Genomic DNA, 19,350 nt, shown 5'->3' with positions numbered 1-19,350 from the left:
TTATTTTAAAATTTACGTAAATTTGGTTTTTTATAGGTATTTATTAAAAAGATTATTAATACTTAGTGGTTTATAAAAACACTAATTAAATTATTAAAAACTAACTGTTTTATGTTATATTACTTAAATTAGTTATTTTTCAAGTTAACTTAATACATCTAAGTTTAAAACATTATAGTTGTTTTAGATTTTTTATTAACAATATGTTTGCGTTTTTAAAGATATCGCATCATTTTGTCCCTGGTTTCGTAATAATTTGATTAATTTAAAACTTTTTTATGCTCTTTAGCGCTTTAAATTTTAAACAAATCAGCGACGCATTGGTGGAATATTCAGCAGGGAAAAGCAAGTGTATTGCATCAGGATCAGGACCTCAGGGGTAATTTTACCTCATCCATTTATACTTAACTTTTGTTAGCACAAATAATTACAACATTTAAAAAGATTTTTGAATTATTTTTTTGATAAGAACAATTCGTGTATCAAAAATAATTAAAAAAATACATCATCGTTATAAAATATTTTACGAACGATCTAGTCAGGTTCAATAGTTCAAAACATAAAAAAAGATTCTAGTGATAGATAAAACATTATATGTTTTTTCAACAATTGTATCTTTAATTCAGAAACCGACACGGCAAACTTTCAAGAGTAAGAGAATATTTTGGTAGTCAACATTTTTACCAAAATATTTTGCTTGTCTGCCGTTTGCCGACCTTAATGTTGTATTTGTCTTAACGTATATCAAAACACTACACAAAAAATTGATAAGTAAATCAGTTTTCAGTGTTCTATAAATTATCTAAATGGAAATAAATAAAAAACTAAAAAAATCATATATTTAGCTTATTTTAAAAACATTCAATAGACGTCCAGCATAAAAATAGCCTGTTTTTTTTTGTTTAAAAAAATTCTTACACGTTTAATTGATAATATAACATTGCTTGTTGTATAAACTTATTTTTATTTTTAAAGTAAAAACAAACTGTCTATAAACATATTTTTCAATATTAAAACTGGAAAATATTAATAACGATTGTTATGATTTCAAATATCATATTCAAGTTCTAAGCTTAATCAGTTAATATCAGAAATTCTAAAAAGTCATTTTGTTACAGTAAATATGTTGTAACGGTTATTGTTTTGATAAAAAAGTAATGTTTTATAGTCTTTTTTCAATTTTGTTTTCTGTAAAAGTTTTCTTTAACATAAAATTACTATTAAAACGGATTGCAACATAACTTTTTTGCGCATACTCTTTATTTTAATACTAGCTGATTTTTTTTATACTTACGATATTTACTTTAGTTATAAACTTGTTTAGATGCTGAGTTAAACTTTTTTATGTACTATTTTAGTTAAAATCATCGACTTCTCAACAAACTTATTACATGGTTATTATGTACAATGACTTTTAATTAACTGTATTTTTTATTTAATGTTAGTTTGCTGGTGTTTAACTAATTGTGAAACTGTTAAACTGTGATTATTTTGAAGCTTACAACAGAAGAAGAATTTAAAATGAAAAAATTCGCATATTTTGCTTAGTTCTTTTTGGAACTACGTAGATTTAACATTAATTACTAGTAACTAGCAAATAAACATTTTGCTAATATAAAGTAAATTTATTATACAACTACATTCTTACATTGAAAACATTTCTGGAACGTTTTTTTTTTCAAAAAAAGAAAAACTACAAAACAGTAAGTATTTAAACCTTAGCATCACTGCAAGATTATTTTTTTTTACAATTATGTTATTTTTTAAGATTTGTACAAATTTAACTATAATTATGTTTTTAACAGCTACGGTTATATATTTTGAAGTATTTTAAAGAAATATTTGAAAAAAATTTGGTTGCTTTGCAACTTATAGCTAAGTTTTGTTCGTTTATATTAATTATATAGTTTCTGTCTTAACATTTTTGTTCTTATTTAATTATATCCCTGGTAATTATTTTAAATACTATAAATTATTCATTATAGCTTTAATATAAGATTTAGATTAGGGGTCAACTTTTAAGCTCGAAAAACTGCTATTGCAGGAGAAACAAGTTTAAAAACTTTTGTAACAAAAGTTTAAAAGCTATCCATTCTTCACGTTTATGTTTTATGTTTGTTTCATTATGCAACATATTATAATGTACTGATATATAATTAAAAAAAAAAACCAACACACTGTAGCCCATTAACGTTTGTTATCCTTTTAAGTCTGCAAATCATTTTTTTAGATATGTAGTTTTTGGGTCGAATGTTTGCAAAAAATTTTCTATATTTATACTTGTAAGATAATTTTTTATTCTTTTAATAAACTGGTTTTAGTGTTTTTTTTAAATAAAAGTTAATACCTTTTTTTAATAAAAATATTTTGATTGCTTTAAGATACATAGTTGTTTCCAACCTTTTTAAGAAATAATATAGATAAACATATTGTTGTGTGGGCAATATGTATGTAATATGGTTTAATTTAAGTTTTATTGCTTGAAAAATACATACTAGTTTTACTAACCGTTTGAAAACAACTTAAATTATACTACTAACTTAAACCGCAATAGTCTAAATCAAAAGTGCTTTTAATTCTAAGTAATCAAACAATGAGCATTAAGTTATTCAAGAAAAGTTTGATGCACACTAATTTAGATATTTAGTATATATATATATGGAAAAAATTCTAATACAGTTTAGTTTTATTCGGTGCCACACATTGTGTAAAAACAAATTAAAAATAGTAAATTAGTATATATTTAGTGTAAAAAAGTATACAAGTAATAAAAATGCATAAAACATTCAGAAAAATCATTATTACATTTTATAAAACTGGTCAAATAAGTTTTCAAGCTTAACAAATGAACAAAACATAAGATGACATATCGAAAAACATTTGCACTTTTTACGAGTAAAGACTATTGCTAAATACATAAATTTCTCTTATTAGCTTACTGAAACTTTTTAATTTTTTTAGTGTATGTTACATGCGCTGCTTGTTAATTATACAAAATATTTGAATAAAATGAACTTTTTTTAATTTTTAAACTGTTTTTTGAACTTTTAAAGCAGAAATTATATTTTGTTGGCATTTAACTTTTGGTTAAAAAGTTTAATATAGAAGTTTGTAAAGAAACTACAACAAATAGTTTTACTAAGCCTAATAAGTAAAAAAAAATGATATCATCAGTCAACAACTAATGAAAGCTTATTAAAAATTTATTTTAAGATAATTGCAATTTTCGAGACAAATTATTATTTTATGTTAATTTGTGAAGTTAAGTGTTGAAATGAAATCTAAACTTATCAATTTTAATTTCTTTGATAAACTTATGGTTTAAAAAATGTATTTCTTAAAAAATATAGCTTTAAATGTTTATATTTTATTACAAATTGTGCAGCATTTGTTAAAAAGCATTTTTCTTTTTATACTTAAATGTTTTTTTGAATACAATTTATAAACAATATTTGCTTCAAATTATGTAGTACTATAAAAGTTTGTGAAGTAAAAAGATTTGCAAAATAAACAAAAGCTTGTTTGGTTAGATAAGAAAGTAAGCAAGTGTAAACAGAGAAATGTAAATAAACATTGTAGAGAAAGTTGTTAACGTATAGCTACTTATTTAAGTTTATAATCTTAAAAAGTAGCCCTCAGTTGTCAGACGGGGTGGCCGAGTGGTTAAGGCGATGGACTGCTAATCCATTGTGCTCTGCACGCGTGGGTTCGAATCCCATCTCCGTCGTTTTTTTATTTGCTTGTTCAAGTTATGATAACATTGCATTTTAATAGCCGCTTAAAATAACAATCCTCTTAGTTTTGACACTTAATCACGGCGGATTAAATAAAAGCTGTCAACATATGGCTAAATAAAGATTTTCGTGATTAATTTCTCGCCTTAAATTCTATTTATGCTCATTTGTACGATTTTGATCTTTTGATAATCATTGAAGCTTGAACTATATAAGCTCGTTTATTACATAGTAGTTGAAGCGCACCTAAGTAAATTCATATGCAAAACGTCCTGGTTTTATTAAAATTTGACATTTTTTTTGATAACTACGTGAGTTCTACAAATTCAAAAACGAAAAATTGTTGTTTTCAAAAAGCTTTAGTCAAAAAATGAAACTAGGTTAAACTTTTCATAAAATAAGAAAACAAAACAATAAAAATTTACGATAAAAAAATTGAGTAAAATATTTAAATAATGTAATTTAACCAATTTACAATTAAATGTCAAACCATTAGTTTTATAAAATATAACAATTTTTTCAATTTTTCTAATTATACAAATTCAAATAATACGGTAAACATACTATAAAACGCTATTTAACATTTATAGTAAAATATAATCTCAAGGTTATTTACCTAAAATAGAAATATTCAAAACAATATTTTGTTTTAAATTAAAAATATAAGTAATAGAAACACTAAATAAGCTTAACTTATACAAAAACTATAAAAAAACTTAGCGCCATAAAACATCACACGATATAATACTAATTAAAACAAAAGTGTGAAAAATCTAAAGTAAAAAAACAACAAATAATAATAAATTGCCTACCAACATACGAATAATCACAAATAAAATCAATTTTTTCCAAAAGTCCTATCTTTAAATTTCTGTGTCTTTCCTTTTAGTGACGAAATTCTAAGATAAAAATTAGATTAAATATTTTTTTTTAAATATTTCAGTTACTTTGTACTCTTTAAACAGAAAACAAAATTTGGGAGCTAAAATAGCTAAAGCCATAAAATTAGCTTTTAAACATTCATAATTTTTATTACTAGACTTAAAATATTTAAAAAAGCTCAGGTGCTCTAAATGTTTTAAAAAAACTGAATATTGATTGGTTTGTAAAAAATATATTATATCGAAAATTTGAATAGTTAGAATTGTAAATGTTATAGTCTAAACAGAATTTACCGAAAATTAAATTTGCTAAACAAAAAAAGATTTAAATAAAATGAAAGATAGTGCATATTTAAAAACTTACGTTCCCATGTGTTGAAACAAAGACGGCTTTCTATCAAATATTCTTTCTTTTATCCTGTCTCTACACTTCTGACAAGGTTGATCAAACGAACATAAGTCGATCGTTGCGAACTCGTACTATGTATTAAAAAAAAATGTTTATTTTTAAATGAAAATAATTTAATACTTTAATAGTTTTTACTTGAAGAAAAATTAAGTTGCATAATTACTTTAACTAGCTGTAAATGTTAAGTTGTTTGTAAAAATGTATAATATTTCCAAGTAACAAATTAAAATTTTAGGTCAAAAACTAATAAAACAAGAAAGACCGGTTTAAAACACGAATTCTAAATTTTGGTGCACATTTAATTTATTTCTATTTTCAACACTAGCAATGTCTTAAATTCTCTTTAACTTAAAACTCGTAAATTTTTAATTTTGAACTCAATGCAGACTTTCAATTAACATATATCAAAAGTTTCAATCGAAATTTCATGTTTCAAACTTGGAAAAATACATATTACAAAATCTTATTGATTAATGTTAATCATTCACACAAATAATGTTTTGTGTTTTTTCAACTTTTAATACTTTTTGACTTCAAGTTCCTTTACTTAAACCTACCAACCTGTAACCAATCAACAGGTTTCTTCAAATAGAACAAATGAATGTAGGAAGCGAATGAAGCTAGTACTTTTCTCCTGAACAGTTTGCCAATGAACCCAGCTTCACAGAACGACAATGAGAAATAATCAGTAGACTCTTTCTCCTTTGCAAACTGTTATGATTTATTTCAGTTTTTGTATTTATTAAGTTATTTATTGTAACGTATATTTTGACTCTTTGATAAATACATATTCTGCTTGTTATTCTCATCGTGTATTTAAGTGTTAAATGAATTAATTTTATAGTTGAAAATAATTTTTGTATGTTTATGTGTACGGTACAATTAAAAGTTTTTAGTATTACAAACGTTATAAGCTAGCTCAACTTGTGAAATATTTATGATTCAAAGCAAAAGTAAAACTTTTAAAAGTCTTTTAACAAACAAAGCAATTTGCAGAAAAGCAAAATTAAAAAAAAAATCAGTTACTTTTTTATCTATGGGTAAACAGTTTCAATTATTTAACACTGTAAAGTGTAAAAAAATATACAAACTACTTTGCTGTTAAAGGAAATGTAGATGTTACAAATGTTTTTTATGCTCAAATATATTTTTCTTATCGTAATAGTATGCTTTAAAGTATACTTAATAAAATTTCAAACTTTTGATTTTTATAGAGGTCTATTCTATTGTTATAAATAGTTCTTTTTAAGTTTACTCTCATAATTCACTAAAAGCTGCTGTTTTAATATTTAAATTATAACTTCAATACATTAAAGTATTCAAAATCATTTTCAGCTGTATACTCAATGTATAGGAGATAAAAAAGACACAAATGCATTCACTGCAATACATGACCATGAACTTGAAACGAAACAGCTGTGACGTCATAAAACGTTCTTATGCGTTAAGTACATGACAGGTATTGATACTATGAACATAAAATAGACGACTAATGGAATGGTTGCGGAATTTAAAACAAAACTTATTATTAAAACATGTTAAAACTATCTCTACTGATTATTTTTAATATAATACATTATATATATATTTGCCTTAACTAAAAAAGAATGCCCAATTTACTGGGATGTAAGTTTACTGCAGTTTACTGCAATTTACTGCAGTTTCATATTTTATTTTTTGCTTGAAAAGGTCGCAATTTCATGTCACCGAAACCGGTCGCGAATAAAATATACAATTTGCATAAATCTATTTTAATATAATACATTGAAAAATCATTTGTTTACTAGTGTTATATAAATTGCATATTTAACCTTCATAATGCTTTTCACGTAGTACTTTTTAGTTATTTCATCACAAAAAATAATATAACAAAGCATACTATTTAATAATAAAATAAATAATGATTTAATAAATTAAAAAAAGAAAAATATTTTTAGCCTTCATAATGCATAACTTCTTAGCTATTACGTCACCATAACAAACAATGCTATTAATTGTAAATATATTTAATAATAAAATAAATAATGACTAAACGAATTAAACAAAAAAGTATATAGCCTTCATAATGCATAACTTGTAATACTTCTTAGTTTTTGCGTCATCATGACAAACAATGTTATTGATAATAAATACATTTACACAGTAAACAACAACTTTTTAAGTTTTACAACCTTCATGATGCTTTCGACGTAATTCTTCTTGGTTATTGCGTCATCTTCCATCATGACGTAATACTTTGGATGCAAGTTGTACGCGTACATGAGCAGATAGGCGAAGTCCAAGTTTTGTTTGGACCGCCACACAACCCTGTCGTACGGGTCGCCCAAGTTGTCCGGCATCTTTATCACCCTGGTCCAATTGGGGTACAAGTTTGTGGATGGCGATATTACCTGTTTCAAGTTTAGATGAAATTTTATATTTAAAAAAATATGTTCGTACAGGTTAAAAGAATAATATTTGTATTATCTACGTTATATCTTAATGCTATTTTTGATCTATAATATATTAGTATCGTTATTACTCTCGTCCAATTAGGGTACAAGTTGATAGATGGCGATATTATCAGTTTTGAATGGTGTTAAAGTAAGGGTTACAGTTAAAGTAAGGGAATTTACAGTTAAAGTAGAATTTACAGTTAAAGTAAGGGGGTAACAGATTAAAGTTAATGAATTGCAATATTATCCTTAAAAACGTTAGATGATGTAGTAATTTACAATATTATCTTTAGGTATTTTGTTTCAGTACATTACCTTTTGATCTATGTTGAAGTGAAACTATAGTTTTTACAAAACAAGTGAAATTTGTTACTTTTAAAATCGTAAGCGTTTTTTCTATAAGTCAAAGGTCACCAGTTGTTTGCTGTTAGGAAGCATTAAATATTTACATGCACTGGTTTGAATTTAAACGTTGAAATATTTGAAGTTGTTTGTAAATCTACTTTTTTTCGGTAAGTAATTTTTAAATTGCTTTTTAAATAAAGATGTGCTTTTTTTAAGTAAACATGAGAGTAAAAAATATTCAATTGGTTCAATATTTTCTAGTGTAGTTTTACATAATTTATAATGTAAACTGTTAAATTATAAAAGCAACATCAAAATTAAGTTGAATAGAATATTTATTTTACGTTTTAAAATTTGTAATATTTGTTATTATTACTTTGATTAACACACAGTTACATTTGAAACTTGTTAAAACATATACATGAATTGTTTCAAACAAGTTTTGAGCAATTTCCTGAACTTTTAGTAAAAACAGCTAAACTAAAAGAAGCTAATCAATCAAAAAAGGCTCATACCTAAAGTGGCATAAAAAAAAGATATATCAAATTAGAATTTAATCAAAAGTAGTAAATCAAGTTTTACTTAAACAAAATTAGATGCTACAGGTATAATTTTATAAAAAAAAACATCAATATAACAATATAAATGTTCGATCATTCCAATTCGATCGTCTGACCACAGGCTTTAGGTAGACTGAGATAGGGTTTTGTTTTTGTTGAAACTCGTCAACAGTTTTGCTAATCAAACGATTTGTTCATGGCAAAACTGTTTGTAGATTGACGACTACAAATTTTTAAGTTGCGGTTGGCTGACGAGTTTTAAAAAGAACGAGACTCAGGTCTCAGTCTACCGAAAGTTTGTTGTCTGATTATCGAATTGGTATGATCGAACATATATGTTTATTTTGAGCACAGCATACAAAAGTCGAGGCTTAAGTTTTGTCAGACTTTTGCTGTTGTTTTTTTCGATCAACTCTCAGCTGTAGCATCTAATTCTGAATTAGCACAGAATATTGTTTTATTGTTGTAAAAATCTAACAAAATGTTTAAAGCTTATCAACTAAAAACTGTTCATATTTAATGATATAATTATTGATAACAAAAATAAAATAAGTTTGAAAAATATTTGTACAAAAGTTAAAATAAAAGTATAACCTTACCTGTAACGTTTTATTTTGAATTTGCGCGGGAAATTTATTCGTAATTTCCGACATGGTTTCGTTCAAAACTTTATGGTCAGTTTCGGCGACAAAAACGACGAATTTCACATTGAACTCGCTGTTTTCGTTCAGATTTTCAAACATTGACGTCAGCATTTGTGTCAGGTATGACGCTTTTTCCCTCTGCGATAAAATATTAATTCAGGTTGAATGCGAGTATTGATTGGAAACGTTACTTAGCCCGGTTTAGAATAAAATAGCGTTTAGCTTCAGCCTACATCGGCAGTTATTTGTAGGTTACGAGCCGAATTTGTTAAAATATAACTGCCATATGTTGAAACGTCTGAAGAATCGATAGTTTATAAAATTTATTTATTTGCAAGTTAAACTAGTGTGTATATGCAGTAAGCACTACTAATTGCTTGAAAAATCAATTAAAGAGCGTATTTGAAACTAAAAACTTCTGACAAATTATCTCAGTTTAAAAAAAATGTTTTAAATGTAATCATTACGTCACAATCAGATCTTTAACTAATTTTCTAGCTCGAGCCGTTTATAACTGATTTTCAACATTTGGGTCAGGTAAGAAGCCTTTCCTTGTAAAGGTCATGAAAAGTTCATATGAGTTAAAGAACGGCTTAAAATCTCTGCTGCATGAAATATACCGCTCAACTTTAACTTACATGAAAACTAAAATCTGCTAAGTGTTTTTGATGTTTCAAAACACTTAAAAGACTTTTTAGTAACTGTATCAAACTTTACAATGGTTTTGATTTAATTTTTTAAACGTATTCTTCCAAACTTATATAAAAGTTCAAGAATTAACATGTAGCAAATTAAGATAAGAAAATGCTATGGCTTTTTAAACCTTTGAAGTGTTTAGCTTGTGTTTTTTTAAGTATTGACGTTTAAACATAGAAAACAAGTAAAAATTAAAAAACTTAAATAATTTGCAAAACATCAACAACAAAGCTTTTTGCCAAAACTGCATCGACTTATATTTTCTACTTTTTCAAGTCATATTTAAATGATAAAACCGAAAAACAACTATAAACCTTAACAGTGGGTATGCCAAATATGATGTCTGCTCCTTTTTCAATGTGACCCACTTTTTTCATGGGTTGGGGGTTCCTTAACCCCCCTGACAACGGAATCCCGTCTTCTCTGTTGTCAAGGTAGTATTTATCACTGCTGTGCGGATCAGAGTCGGTATTCTGTAAAAACAATTTGATAAATTGAGAAAACAACTATTTATTAAAAGTGACTATTTTAATACTTCCCGAAGTCTAATAAAAACCCTACTAAAAAGTTTTAAAAGGTAAAAAAACCATTATTGTTTTTTACCGTCATAGATATAACCGTTTCAAATTACTAAAAAAATAATACTGTAATTCAAATCAACTTAAATGACTTAAGTAAGCCTTGTTATCATAAGAAAGTTTTTTATAATAATGTAGTGATTATGTTTACAGTCAGTTTTCTCGTTATAAAAACTGCTTTTGCAACCCTATAATCATCACTTATACCTTTACAGTATTTAAAAACTTAACTTTTAATTTTTTAATACTACATCTATTTTAAACAATGCAAGTTAAGATTTTTTAAATAGTTTGTTTTTTGAACTAGTTGCTATTTTGATACTTTAAAATTAAGTCGACCAGCAAAACTATTAAATAAAACTTTTCTACAACAAACAAACAAAATAGTTTCTAACATGCGCAAAGTGTTTTCTTTAAATTCATAGTTTTCTAGCTTCAGCCTTTTTATTTCTTCTTTATTTTTTATAATCTAAATAAAGAAAAAATAAGTAAAATTTCCCAGTTTATAACGTTTGTAAGTACACAGTTTAAACTTGTTATTTTGTTTTGATAAGTTGATATTTATCTTAAGCTGAAAGTAATTTTTTTTTGTAGTTATGCAAAATAAACGTATTCACTTTTCTAGACATTTAAATTTAAAAAAAAAAATCATGTTTAATCGTTTTCAATAAGTAAATACTTGGTTAAAGCTTATTGCCACAAAAATTTTACTTCCTTGCCTGTAACCAAAATGCTAGTACGTATTTTTATACCTACTAAAAAACATTTTGAATGCTTACAATATCTTAATTTTTTATGCTTATTTTACACAACCGAAAAAAAAAACATTCAACTATTCTTATAAAAAGATTAATTTTTCACTAAATTTGGTTAAAAATATGTATTTAAAATTATTATTTTACTTTAAAAATTCCTTAAATTTTTTAAAGTCGATCTTAAAATGGCTTTAAACTAAATTAAACATTTTACAACACAAAGCAAACTGTGTAATTTTTCTAAATATGTAAACACAAACTTTTAACATGCAATTTATCTAAAATTATAATTTAAATTATATTGCCTTATTTAATAGTTATATAAAAGAACAAAATGTTTAAAATAAGTCATTAAAAATAAAAAAAAAGTTAGGATTAAGTTATAAGTTTGATAAAAAAATATAACTCGTGTTTTGAAAAGTTGCTTTAAAATTTATAAAACCATTTAATCTAATTATACTACTGTATGTGGTACAACTAAGCATTTAGTATAGAACTTTCATAAAAATAAACCGGTAAAAACTATAAAGATGCCACAACACACTTAACTTTTTTAATGAATAAACAACAATTTTGAGAAATTTAAAAAGAAAAAAAAAACAGATAGAAAACAAGTCAACTTACCAAGTTTGAAATTAGTTCAGATTTTTTATTCATATTCGTCACAGACATTTGCAACTGTAGAATTATAAACAAAAATACAGTAAAAACGAGAATTCCCTGGATTAACAAATTTCTACTTATTCTCATATTCTTTAAATCTGCAATAAATTGTTATTAAGCAAATTTAAAGGTACAAAAAGTATAAAAAAAAGAATTTGCTTATGGTAATTTTTCTCTTTTTTGTTAAACATGCAAATTATTATAAACCAGTTTAAAGCAAGTCTTGAAACACATATAAAAAAAAAAGAAGTAATTGAATGCTTTGAAAATTTATGCAGCATCAAATTTTTATTAAATAATCCTTTTTGCTTTTTATCTTAATTTTTTTTGTTGCAGCTTAAAACAAATAATGCCACGCATAAGTAATACTTCCTCGAGAAAAAAAAAAAGTACACTTGCATAAACAATCACAAAAACATTTCACTGAAATTAAATTACTAATGTCTTTACATAAAGCTTTAACCCTTTTTCACAAGATGCTTAAACGAACAACAAAAGCGGAAATCGATAACTTGATCAATTAAATTTAGTTCTGTTTTCTTTGTGTTAAAACAAATATGAGAATAATAAATACTGAGGGAATAAAGATTTTTATAAATAAGCACGTAATCTACTTCTGTAAATCGATAAGTTTTATTTTTCTCTCTGTATACAAAATAAAATAACAAAGTAATGTAACTATGCACAAATATTTTGGTTCTGTTTTCTACAGTATATTTGTTTAACATAGAAATCTTAATATTTTGCTAATACTTGTTAATGTTTACGGATGATATATATGAAAAAAAGTACAGTATGATAGAAATTATAACTTTTTCCTCGATTATATAGTAGTTTAACATAAAAAAAACTATTTCATGTTAAAAATTATTAACAAAATATTTTAAAGTAAAAGTAATACTTAAGTTTGTAACTTAAATACTCAGACTGACTAAAAAATTAATGAAATAAAAACTTAAACAATCTATATTCTAAAATAAGTGACTGAAACAAAAGTGCTTATAGTTTATATGTACAAATAAACTATTGAAAAAACAAAAATGTTTTAAAGAACCCCATAAACAAATTAGTTTATAAATTGAAAAAAAGTGTTTACTTGCCAGAAGTAAACAGTTTTTAAGAAAAAGTGTGTGCATAGATTACATATTAAGTTAGTTGGATAAATAAAAAAAAACACTACAACGCTTTAACAAACATTTATACATAAGTACATTTTGCTTGTACTGTTAATATTTCATTTTTATTAAAATTTCAAGTAGATTGTTTCAATTTAAGGAGGAAGTCATTGCTAAATGCAAATAGAACTGTAGAGTTAGTTTTTGTAGTGTTGATCTATTCAATAAATTAAAACTTCCTTTAAGCTACAGTATACATACAATTTTTGCTTAACTAATTTCAATTAAAATTTCTTAAATTCTAATGATTGTAATTAAGCTAAAAATATAAATTGTACTAACAATATCAAATTTTAATGAACGTTAAACTTGCTTTCATAATAAGTTTTATACCTGACTTTAAATAAAGTTTTTGACAAAATAGACAGTGAAAAAGGCTCAACTTTTTTTGATCGAAATTGATCGAAAGAAATTGATCGAAAAAGAAAATCAATAAATATTATGACCTCATATAAAAGCTTTTATGATTTAGCTAGTGCTTTATTCAAGTCATAGGAACTTTAAATACTAAAAAAATAAAATCATTGTTTTAAATCTAGTATATAAGTCTAGTATTAGTTTTTACACTAAAAAGCTCTACCAGTGTTTAAACGATATAAATTTACTGGTTTTTTTTAGAATAAATATCAAACTATACTGTTGCCATAAAATTATGAAATTAGAGTACAAGCTTTAAAACATGTTAGAAGCTAGGTTTTATGAAATTGCTACACTATACTTTTGCTGCTAGACATATAAAAATATTTTTAAGTAAAAAAAAAATGACAATGAAAACAACTTGTACTGTTCAAGTTATATAATCTTTATATTATACTTTTCTACTAGAAAAATACTACTGTTTAGTTTTTAAACTGAATAGTATACTTTGTTTTACATTAAAAAACTGTTAAACTAAAATTATTTCCCAATATATGAATTCACTAGCATAATGAAGTTCAACTGATTTAAGTAAACTTTTCATTTATAAGTGAAGGCACTTTCATTACTAAACTATAAATGTTTTGAAATCAAAGTAAACTTCTTTAAAAATGAACAAAAAAAAAGTTTTCTTAACTTCAATATCACAGGTATTTGTAAAAATAAGAAAATTTTACATTCATGTTCGTCAAACCGAAAAACTTCGGTCAACAATGATTTATTTATATCACACAACTCGTAATTTATTATGCGCCAAATGCGTTAAGCTTTTTTCTTATTTTGCTTGTCGTATAGTTGAACTTGCAAAGATGAATTTACAAATTTCGCATTGTAACTAAATGTTGGGTAAATATTATTTGAATGTTATATTTTTTCACAAGACTTACAATATTTTTATGTTTCTCTTTATTTAATATAGTGACTAAGCTAAAAGATAGCTTTAATAGTATAATTTCAACAAAAGTCTTGTACAAAAAAAAATCAATAAAAATATTTTTTGAGCTGTTTAGAAACTTTAGATACTACTTTTTTTAAATTTAAACGAAAAGTAATAACTAAATTTTATGAAGCTTAATGCAAACTAATTTTAATATAATTCTTTTTATTACTAACATGCATAAATTTTTAACACAACTCAAAATCAAGTCTCCAAATTTCTAGTCCTTTTTATTTAACATATGTTTCTGTAAAGAAGTAGCTAAATTCTTCGAATAATTTCTAATGTACGTACAGCTTATAAAAATTATTTACCTACAATAAAAAATGACACATACAGTTCACTTTAAAAAAGTATACTGCTTTTAGAAACAATCTAGATTTTAATCAAGGTTTTTTGCTGTGCTTTACGAAGCACAAAGTATTTATTTATGCTTTTAAGCAAACTCAACCGTTGAACTTTAGAACTTTCAAACATTGTAACTTTTGCTAGAAAATTGTTTTGTCTATTTTCCGTGTTGAAAATTAAAAGAGCATACTAAAACTGATCAATTAGGTTGACTTGCTATGCTTAACTAAGCAGAAAGTGATTATTATAAATTAAAATTCTATATATATGACTTTTGAAATTGTAAAACGTTGTACATTTTGAAAAAAGAAACATAAAATATCTGATTTTTGTTGAAATTTAAAAGAGTTACGAAATTTGATATATATTTTTAGTATTTTCTATGCTGTAAGTTAAACAAAAAGTTTATTAGCATATACGATCGTTCACAAACACAGAAATATATTTAGCTCTTTTGGCTTTCCTCGCTTGAGAATAAAACTTACATACACTAATTGTTTATTATCACATATCAAAATATTTATATAAGTAATTGTTTTTGTCTAGATGTAAAAATAGTTACTTTTAAATGTAATATTCTCACTGTTAAATTCTATGTTTTAAAATTATGTAAAACTAATTTAAAACGTCCAACTTAATTTAAAGTTTTACAAACTAATAATACTTATAACTTAATCATATCAATATTACATATGAATTTTTTATGTACATATGTTTAGGTATGATATAGTGGTCAACAAAAACCAACTTTAAAAGCTTAACAACAAGAAATTATTCAAAAGAATAAAAGTAAAATAATAGTCAATACAATTTTTGAGCTTAACTAAACGTTTTTATACATTATACGCATACTGAAACATATGTACTCAAAATTTCAATTTCTAGTACTTAAGCTTTATACTTTAAAATTTTGTTAAACAAGTTTTTAATAGTATCACATAGTACATATAATTTTATTTACCCATTATGACGCATAATCTTACAATTTTATCAATTTTACTACTTTATAAAAATCTATTTAGTTATCTACAAGAACTATTGAAAAGGGTAGATTGAACATTTTTTAGTTCACAAAAAAAAACTGCAAAATGAATTGTTGTCTCAATTTTTTATATGAAACATATATAATTTACTTGTTAGAACAACAAAATTGCGGTGTTTTGAATGCAAGCATAAAATGTGCAACTTATGGTGTAAAAATTAATAAACGGTATTTATATCTGTATTAAATTTTTATAGGTGGCACTTTGACCTGGGCCAGGGTTTCCCTTGAGGACCAGGTTATAAATTTAGGAGACAATAAGCAGCAAAGGTGCCAAAGCGGGGAGGGGGGTCATGGATAGTAAAAATAAGGTTTTAGGTTTGTTTAAAGGTATTTTCTAAGAAATCTTGTCAAACGGGGTCATAGATTTTTAATTTATTTAAAGAGGGCCTTTTGAAAATTTTTTTTGGAAAACCCTGGTCTAGGCCCTTGGGTATGATACTTGCGTTGGGACTGAAATCCCGGACGAGCCCGTTTTGCTTTTATTAAACACTTTTGGGTTTGCGTTTTGACCAAACCATCCTCAAAGGTTTTATTAGTTTCAGCTTTTGTCATCAGCAAACTATTCATAGTTTGTAGGTGTCCAAACGTTTTGCAAAGTTAAAACAGCTTAATTTGAACAAATTGTCTCGAAAAAATGGATTTAAATATAAAAGCAAGTAACATTTAATAACCAACTACAAAACTTCGCGATAAAAAGTGTTACTTTAAAAGTAGTGTCGTTTACATACACTTGAACTATAAGATGCAAACTTAAATTGAAATTTCCAATTTTCGCTTACATAACTTAATAATACGTTGCGTACTTGAATTTTCGACCTCTTCACTAAACACTTTTAACGCATAATCGCCTTTTACGATGCTTTTTTTTCCGCACAACTTTGAAATAAACATAATTTCACTACTAGGAGCTTATGTAAGTTAGTTTAATGACATTTAAATTGCGGAATTGTCAGGGTTTCGCTGATAAAAGTTATGTCTTGAAATATTTATGTTGTTCATTAAAACTTTCAAAAGGAGTAGTAGCTTTTTTATGCTTACTACTGTAAGCAGGTGTAATTTGCATAAATAAAATAAAAAAGGAGAAAAAAAGTTTTTACATAAGTATTCATTTTCATATGTCAGAAGAAACACAGATATCAAGCACACAGAAGTTCACCTTATCAAAAAGTTTTTGAAAATACATAAACTTTAAATATTTATGCATGACAAGGTTTAGTTAAATATACACCAAAAAATAATAACAATACAATTGTATTTTGCAAACCATATTTAAATTGTTTGTGTCGAATGCCGAATCCATTTAAAATGTAAATAACAGTGGATAGTAAAATTTGAGAAAATAAAACTTTATACGTAGCTAGTTTAAGTTAGTTTCATACAATACTACTTTCAAAACGTTTATAATTAAAATAATATTTTTCTTTACATTGAGCTAACAGTTTGGCTTATAAAAAAAAGTCTCTATAATTTCTACAATTTTTTTAATTTTCCCACTAGTTGCATTTTCTAGTAAGTAAATAAAAAAAATTAATCAATTAACCAAAACAAACCATTTTAGTTGTATTTTCATATAGTTTTATTCTCAAGCTACTGTCAAGCTAAAACAATTTTTGTATTTAATGTTTTCTGCTTTTTTTTAAGTTATGGCATAACAATTCTGAATTTTAAAGTTTGTAATTAATCGTATACTATGTTTAAATCCTTAAAAAATTAAGAGAATAATTGTAGAATTACTTGAAAGTTCAAGTTGTGTTTTTTTTAAACAAAGCTACATTGTGGCCTCTAGAGCGTCTTTTAGCGGAAAAAAATGCCGAAAGTTCACACCAGCTTTTAAGCTTGCAATATAAGATTTAAAAGTAAAAAGATGCAACAAAAAGTATGCTTAAGCTTCAAATATCAAATCAAAAACGGCCGTTTATTGTAAAAGTTTAACAATTTTTTCAACGGAAGTTGAACACTAAAGTCTTGCGAAATGAATATATAGAAAATATAGTGTCCATAGCGATGATAATATGTATCTAATAGTCATTACTTTATCTATTAGTCATCTATATTTTCTTCAAGTAAAATATAAAAATACCAAAAATTTTTCTTAGTTCTTAAGCTTAATACAAACAACATGAAAAATATAGTCGTGCCTAGCGTAACTAAAATCATCTAGCCTAGCAAAATAAAATTTCTAGTTTCGGCTGATAACTTCACTAAATTATCTACAGGTTCGCTACAGCTGTTAGAAGCTTTATGATCTCTGTGAACCCTTCTTTAGGTACTTATATAACTTTTGATTTTTAAAAGTACCAAAAGTTTTAAATTTTTTTTCAAGAAATGATAGCTACCAGACCGGGGTTTTCAAAAGTATTTTGCCAAATCACAATTAGCTAACAATCGAAACTTTAAATAACAAATTAAACACATAAGAGGGCGATTGTGAAAATGAGTGTGAGAACACACTGCATTAGACCATGGTGTGAATTTACTGTTAAAAACTTTACCTGAATAATTTTTATACCAAGTTTTGGCTTCATACAATAAATCTAGTTTTATAATTAAGTTAGACTGACAAAATTAGCTTGTTCTAATGAGTTATTTTTATGGGCGATTTTAGCCTGTAGTCCTAGGCCTGGAGTAGGAACTACCTTTAATTAGGGGAAGTCCCTATTTTTGTTCTGAAAGCTTTGAATGTTTAACTCTAAAGGCTTTTAATGAATTTACCTGACTCATTAGGTTTGACTTAGTAACTAAGAAATATGTAACAGACTCACTATATATAATTTATTTATTTAAAATAGTTTATTGAAAAAGCTACAAAGCAGCTAATATATCAGTAGAATAAAACTTCGAAAATAAACACTACAAGTTAACACAAAATTCTACAAATAAAAATATTCTTATCAATATTCTTAAAGTGAGTGAATGTCACAATCTTGAATACAAAAGTAGATCTTACTAATAATACTGAGTCTTTATGTATGTTGTGCTTTAAGCACAACGATGGCTAAACTGAACACAAAACAATAATTCAAATAAACACCGAGATCTTATAAAATTAAAATCATAAAAAAAGTTCATAAATTCAATTAGTATATTTAAGTCTTAAAGTTGATGTGACTTCCGCACGGCCATATGGCTAACTGAGTACAATAACAAAAAGTGTTAATGTTTTACTATGTGATTTGATAAAAAGTGGCATAACGCTTCCTGGCGGTCATTTAAAAAACAACAAAATATACATTTTGTTATGAGTCTAAATTTAAAGAAAGTTTTGTATAGGTTAGGGCATTAATCTTATGATAATCAAACAGTACAACAGTAACTACTACAACAATTATTTTATAATACAAAATAAATTGAGTTAAACTACTTTTACTAAATGTTGTGGGTTTGACGAAGTTTAATTTAACCAGCAGAGCAACAAAACTTGATAAACGTAATAAAGTTCTTAATTCACGATTATATAGTCTGTAGTATCAAAATAAGCCTTTTTGCATCTACAAATTAGTTGCTATGACTAAAAATCGTTAAAAATGCGTCGACCCGGAACGAGAAAGCACTGATGCTGCCCGTACTACCGTCGACGCTTGCTATAAAATTAAATTTATGCTAAATTTAAAGAATACAAACTTCAAATAATATTTCGGCTCTAATTTCATTTGTGCGAGCGCTATATAGCCTTGAGTGTTTTCGAAATACTCACGAAATTTAAACGTTAGTATATGCCCTCATTGCAA

General features: G+C 25.5%; 1 protein-coding gene and 1 non-coding gene across 2 annotated transcripts; one reads left to right on the top strand and one right to left on the bottom strand.

The window, feature by feature from the left end:
• The first annotated feature begins 3,645 nt into the window (after nucleotides 1-3,645).
• Nucleotides 3,646-3,727, top strand: Trnas-gcu (transfer RNA serine (anticodon GCU)). The gene has a single exon. It is a non-coding gene; the product is annotated as a tRNA-Ser (tRNA).
• Nucleotides 3,728-4,975: 1,248 nt separating this feature from the next.
• LOC145839277 (alpha-1,3-mannosyl-glycoprotein 4-beta-N-acetylglucosaminyltransferase B-like) lies at nucleotides 4,976-10,313 on the bottom strand. Its single transcript, XM_082946873.1, has 6 exons — nucleotides 10,308-10,313; nucleotides 10,019-10,177; nucleotides 8,964-9,146; nucleotides 7,196-7,414; nucleotides 5,586-5,735; nucleotides 4,976-5,095 (listed from the first exon to the last, which is right to left on the bottom strand). The coding sequence occupies exons 1-6, from the start codon at nucleotides 10,311-10,313 to the stop codon at nucleotides 4,976-4,978; spliced, it is 837 nt and encodes a 278-aa protein (XP_082802999.1).
• Between the last annotated feature and the right edge of the window lie 9,037 nt (nucleotides 10,314-19,350).

This window comes from Thalia democratica, chromosome 6 (assembly GCF_965202585.1).
Source record: "Thalia democratica chromosome 6, ktThaDemo2.hap1.1, whole genome shotgun sequence".
In the NCBI taxonomy this organism is placed as follows: domain Eukaryota; kingdom Metazoa; phylum Chordata; class Thaliacea; order Salpida; family Salpidae; genus Thalia; species Thalia democratica.
This window is presented reverse-complemented; position numbering and strand designations above follow the sequence as displayed.

Bases quoted from the DNA above. Each gene is read 5' to 3' on its own strand.
- LOC145839277 (XM_082946873.1), bottom strand. The intron at 5,736-7,195 runs GTTGTAAAACTT...AAATCATAACAG, and splicing joins ACGTCGAAAGCATCATGAAG to TTTGCAAAGGAGAAAGAGTC. The intron at 5,096-5,585 runs GTTGGTAGGTTT...TTTAATACATAG, and splicing joins AACCTGTTGATTGGTTACAG to TACGAGTTCGCAACGATCGA.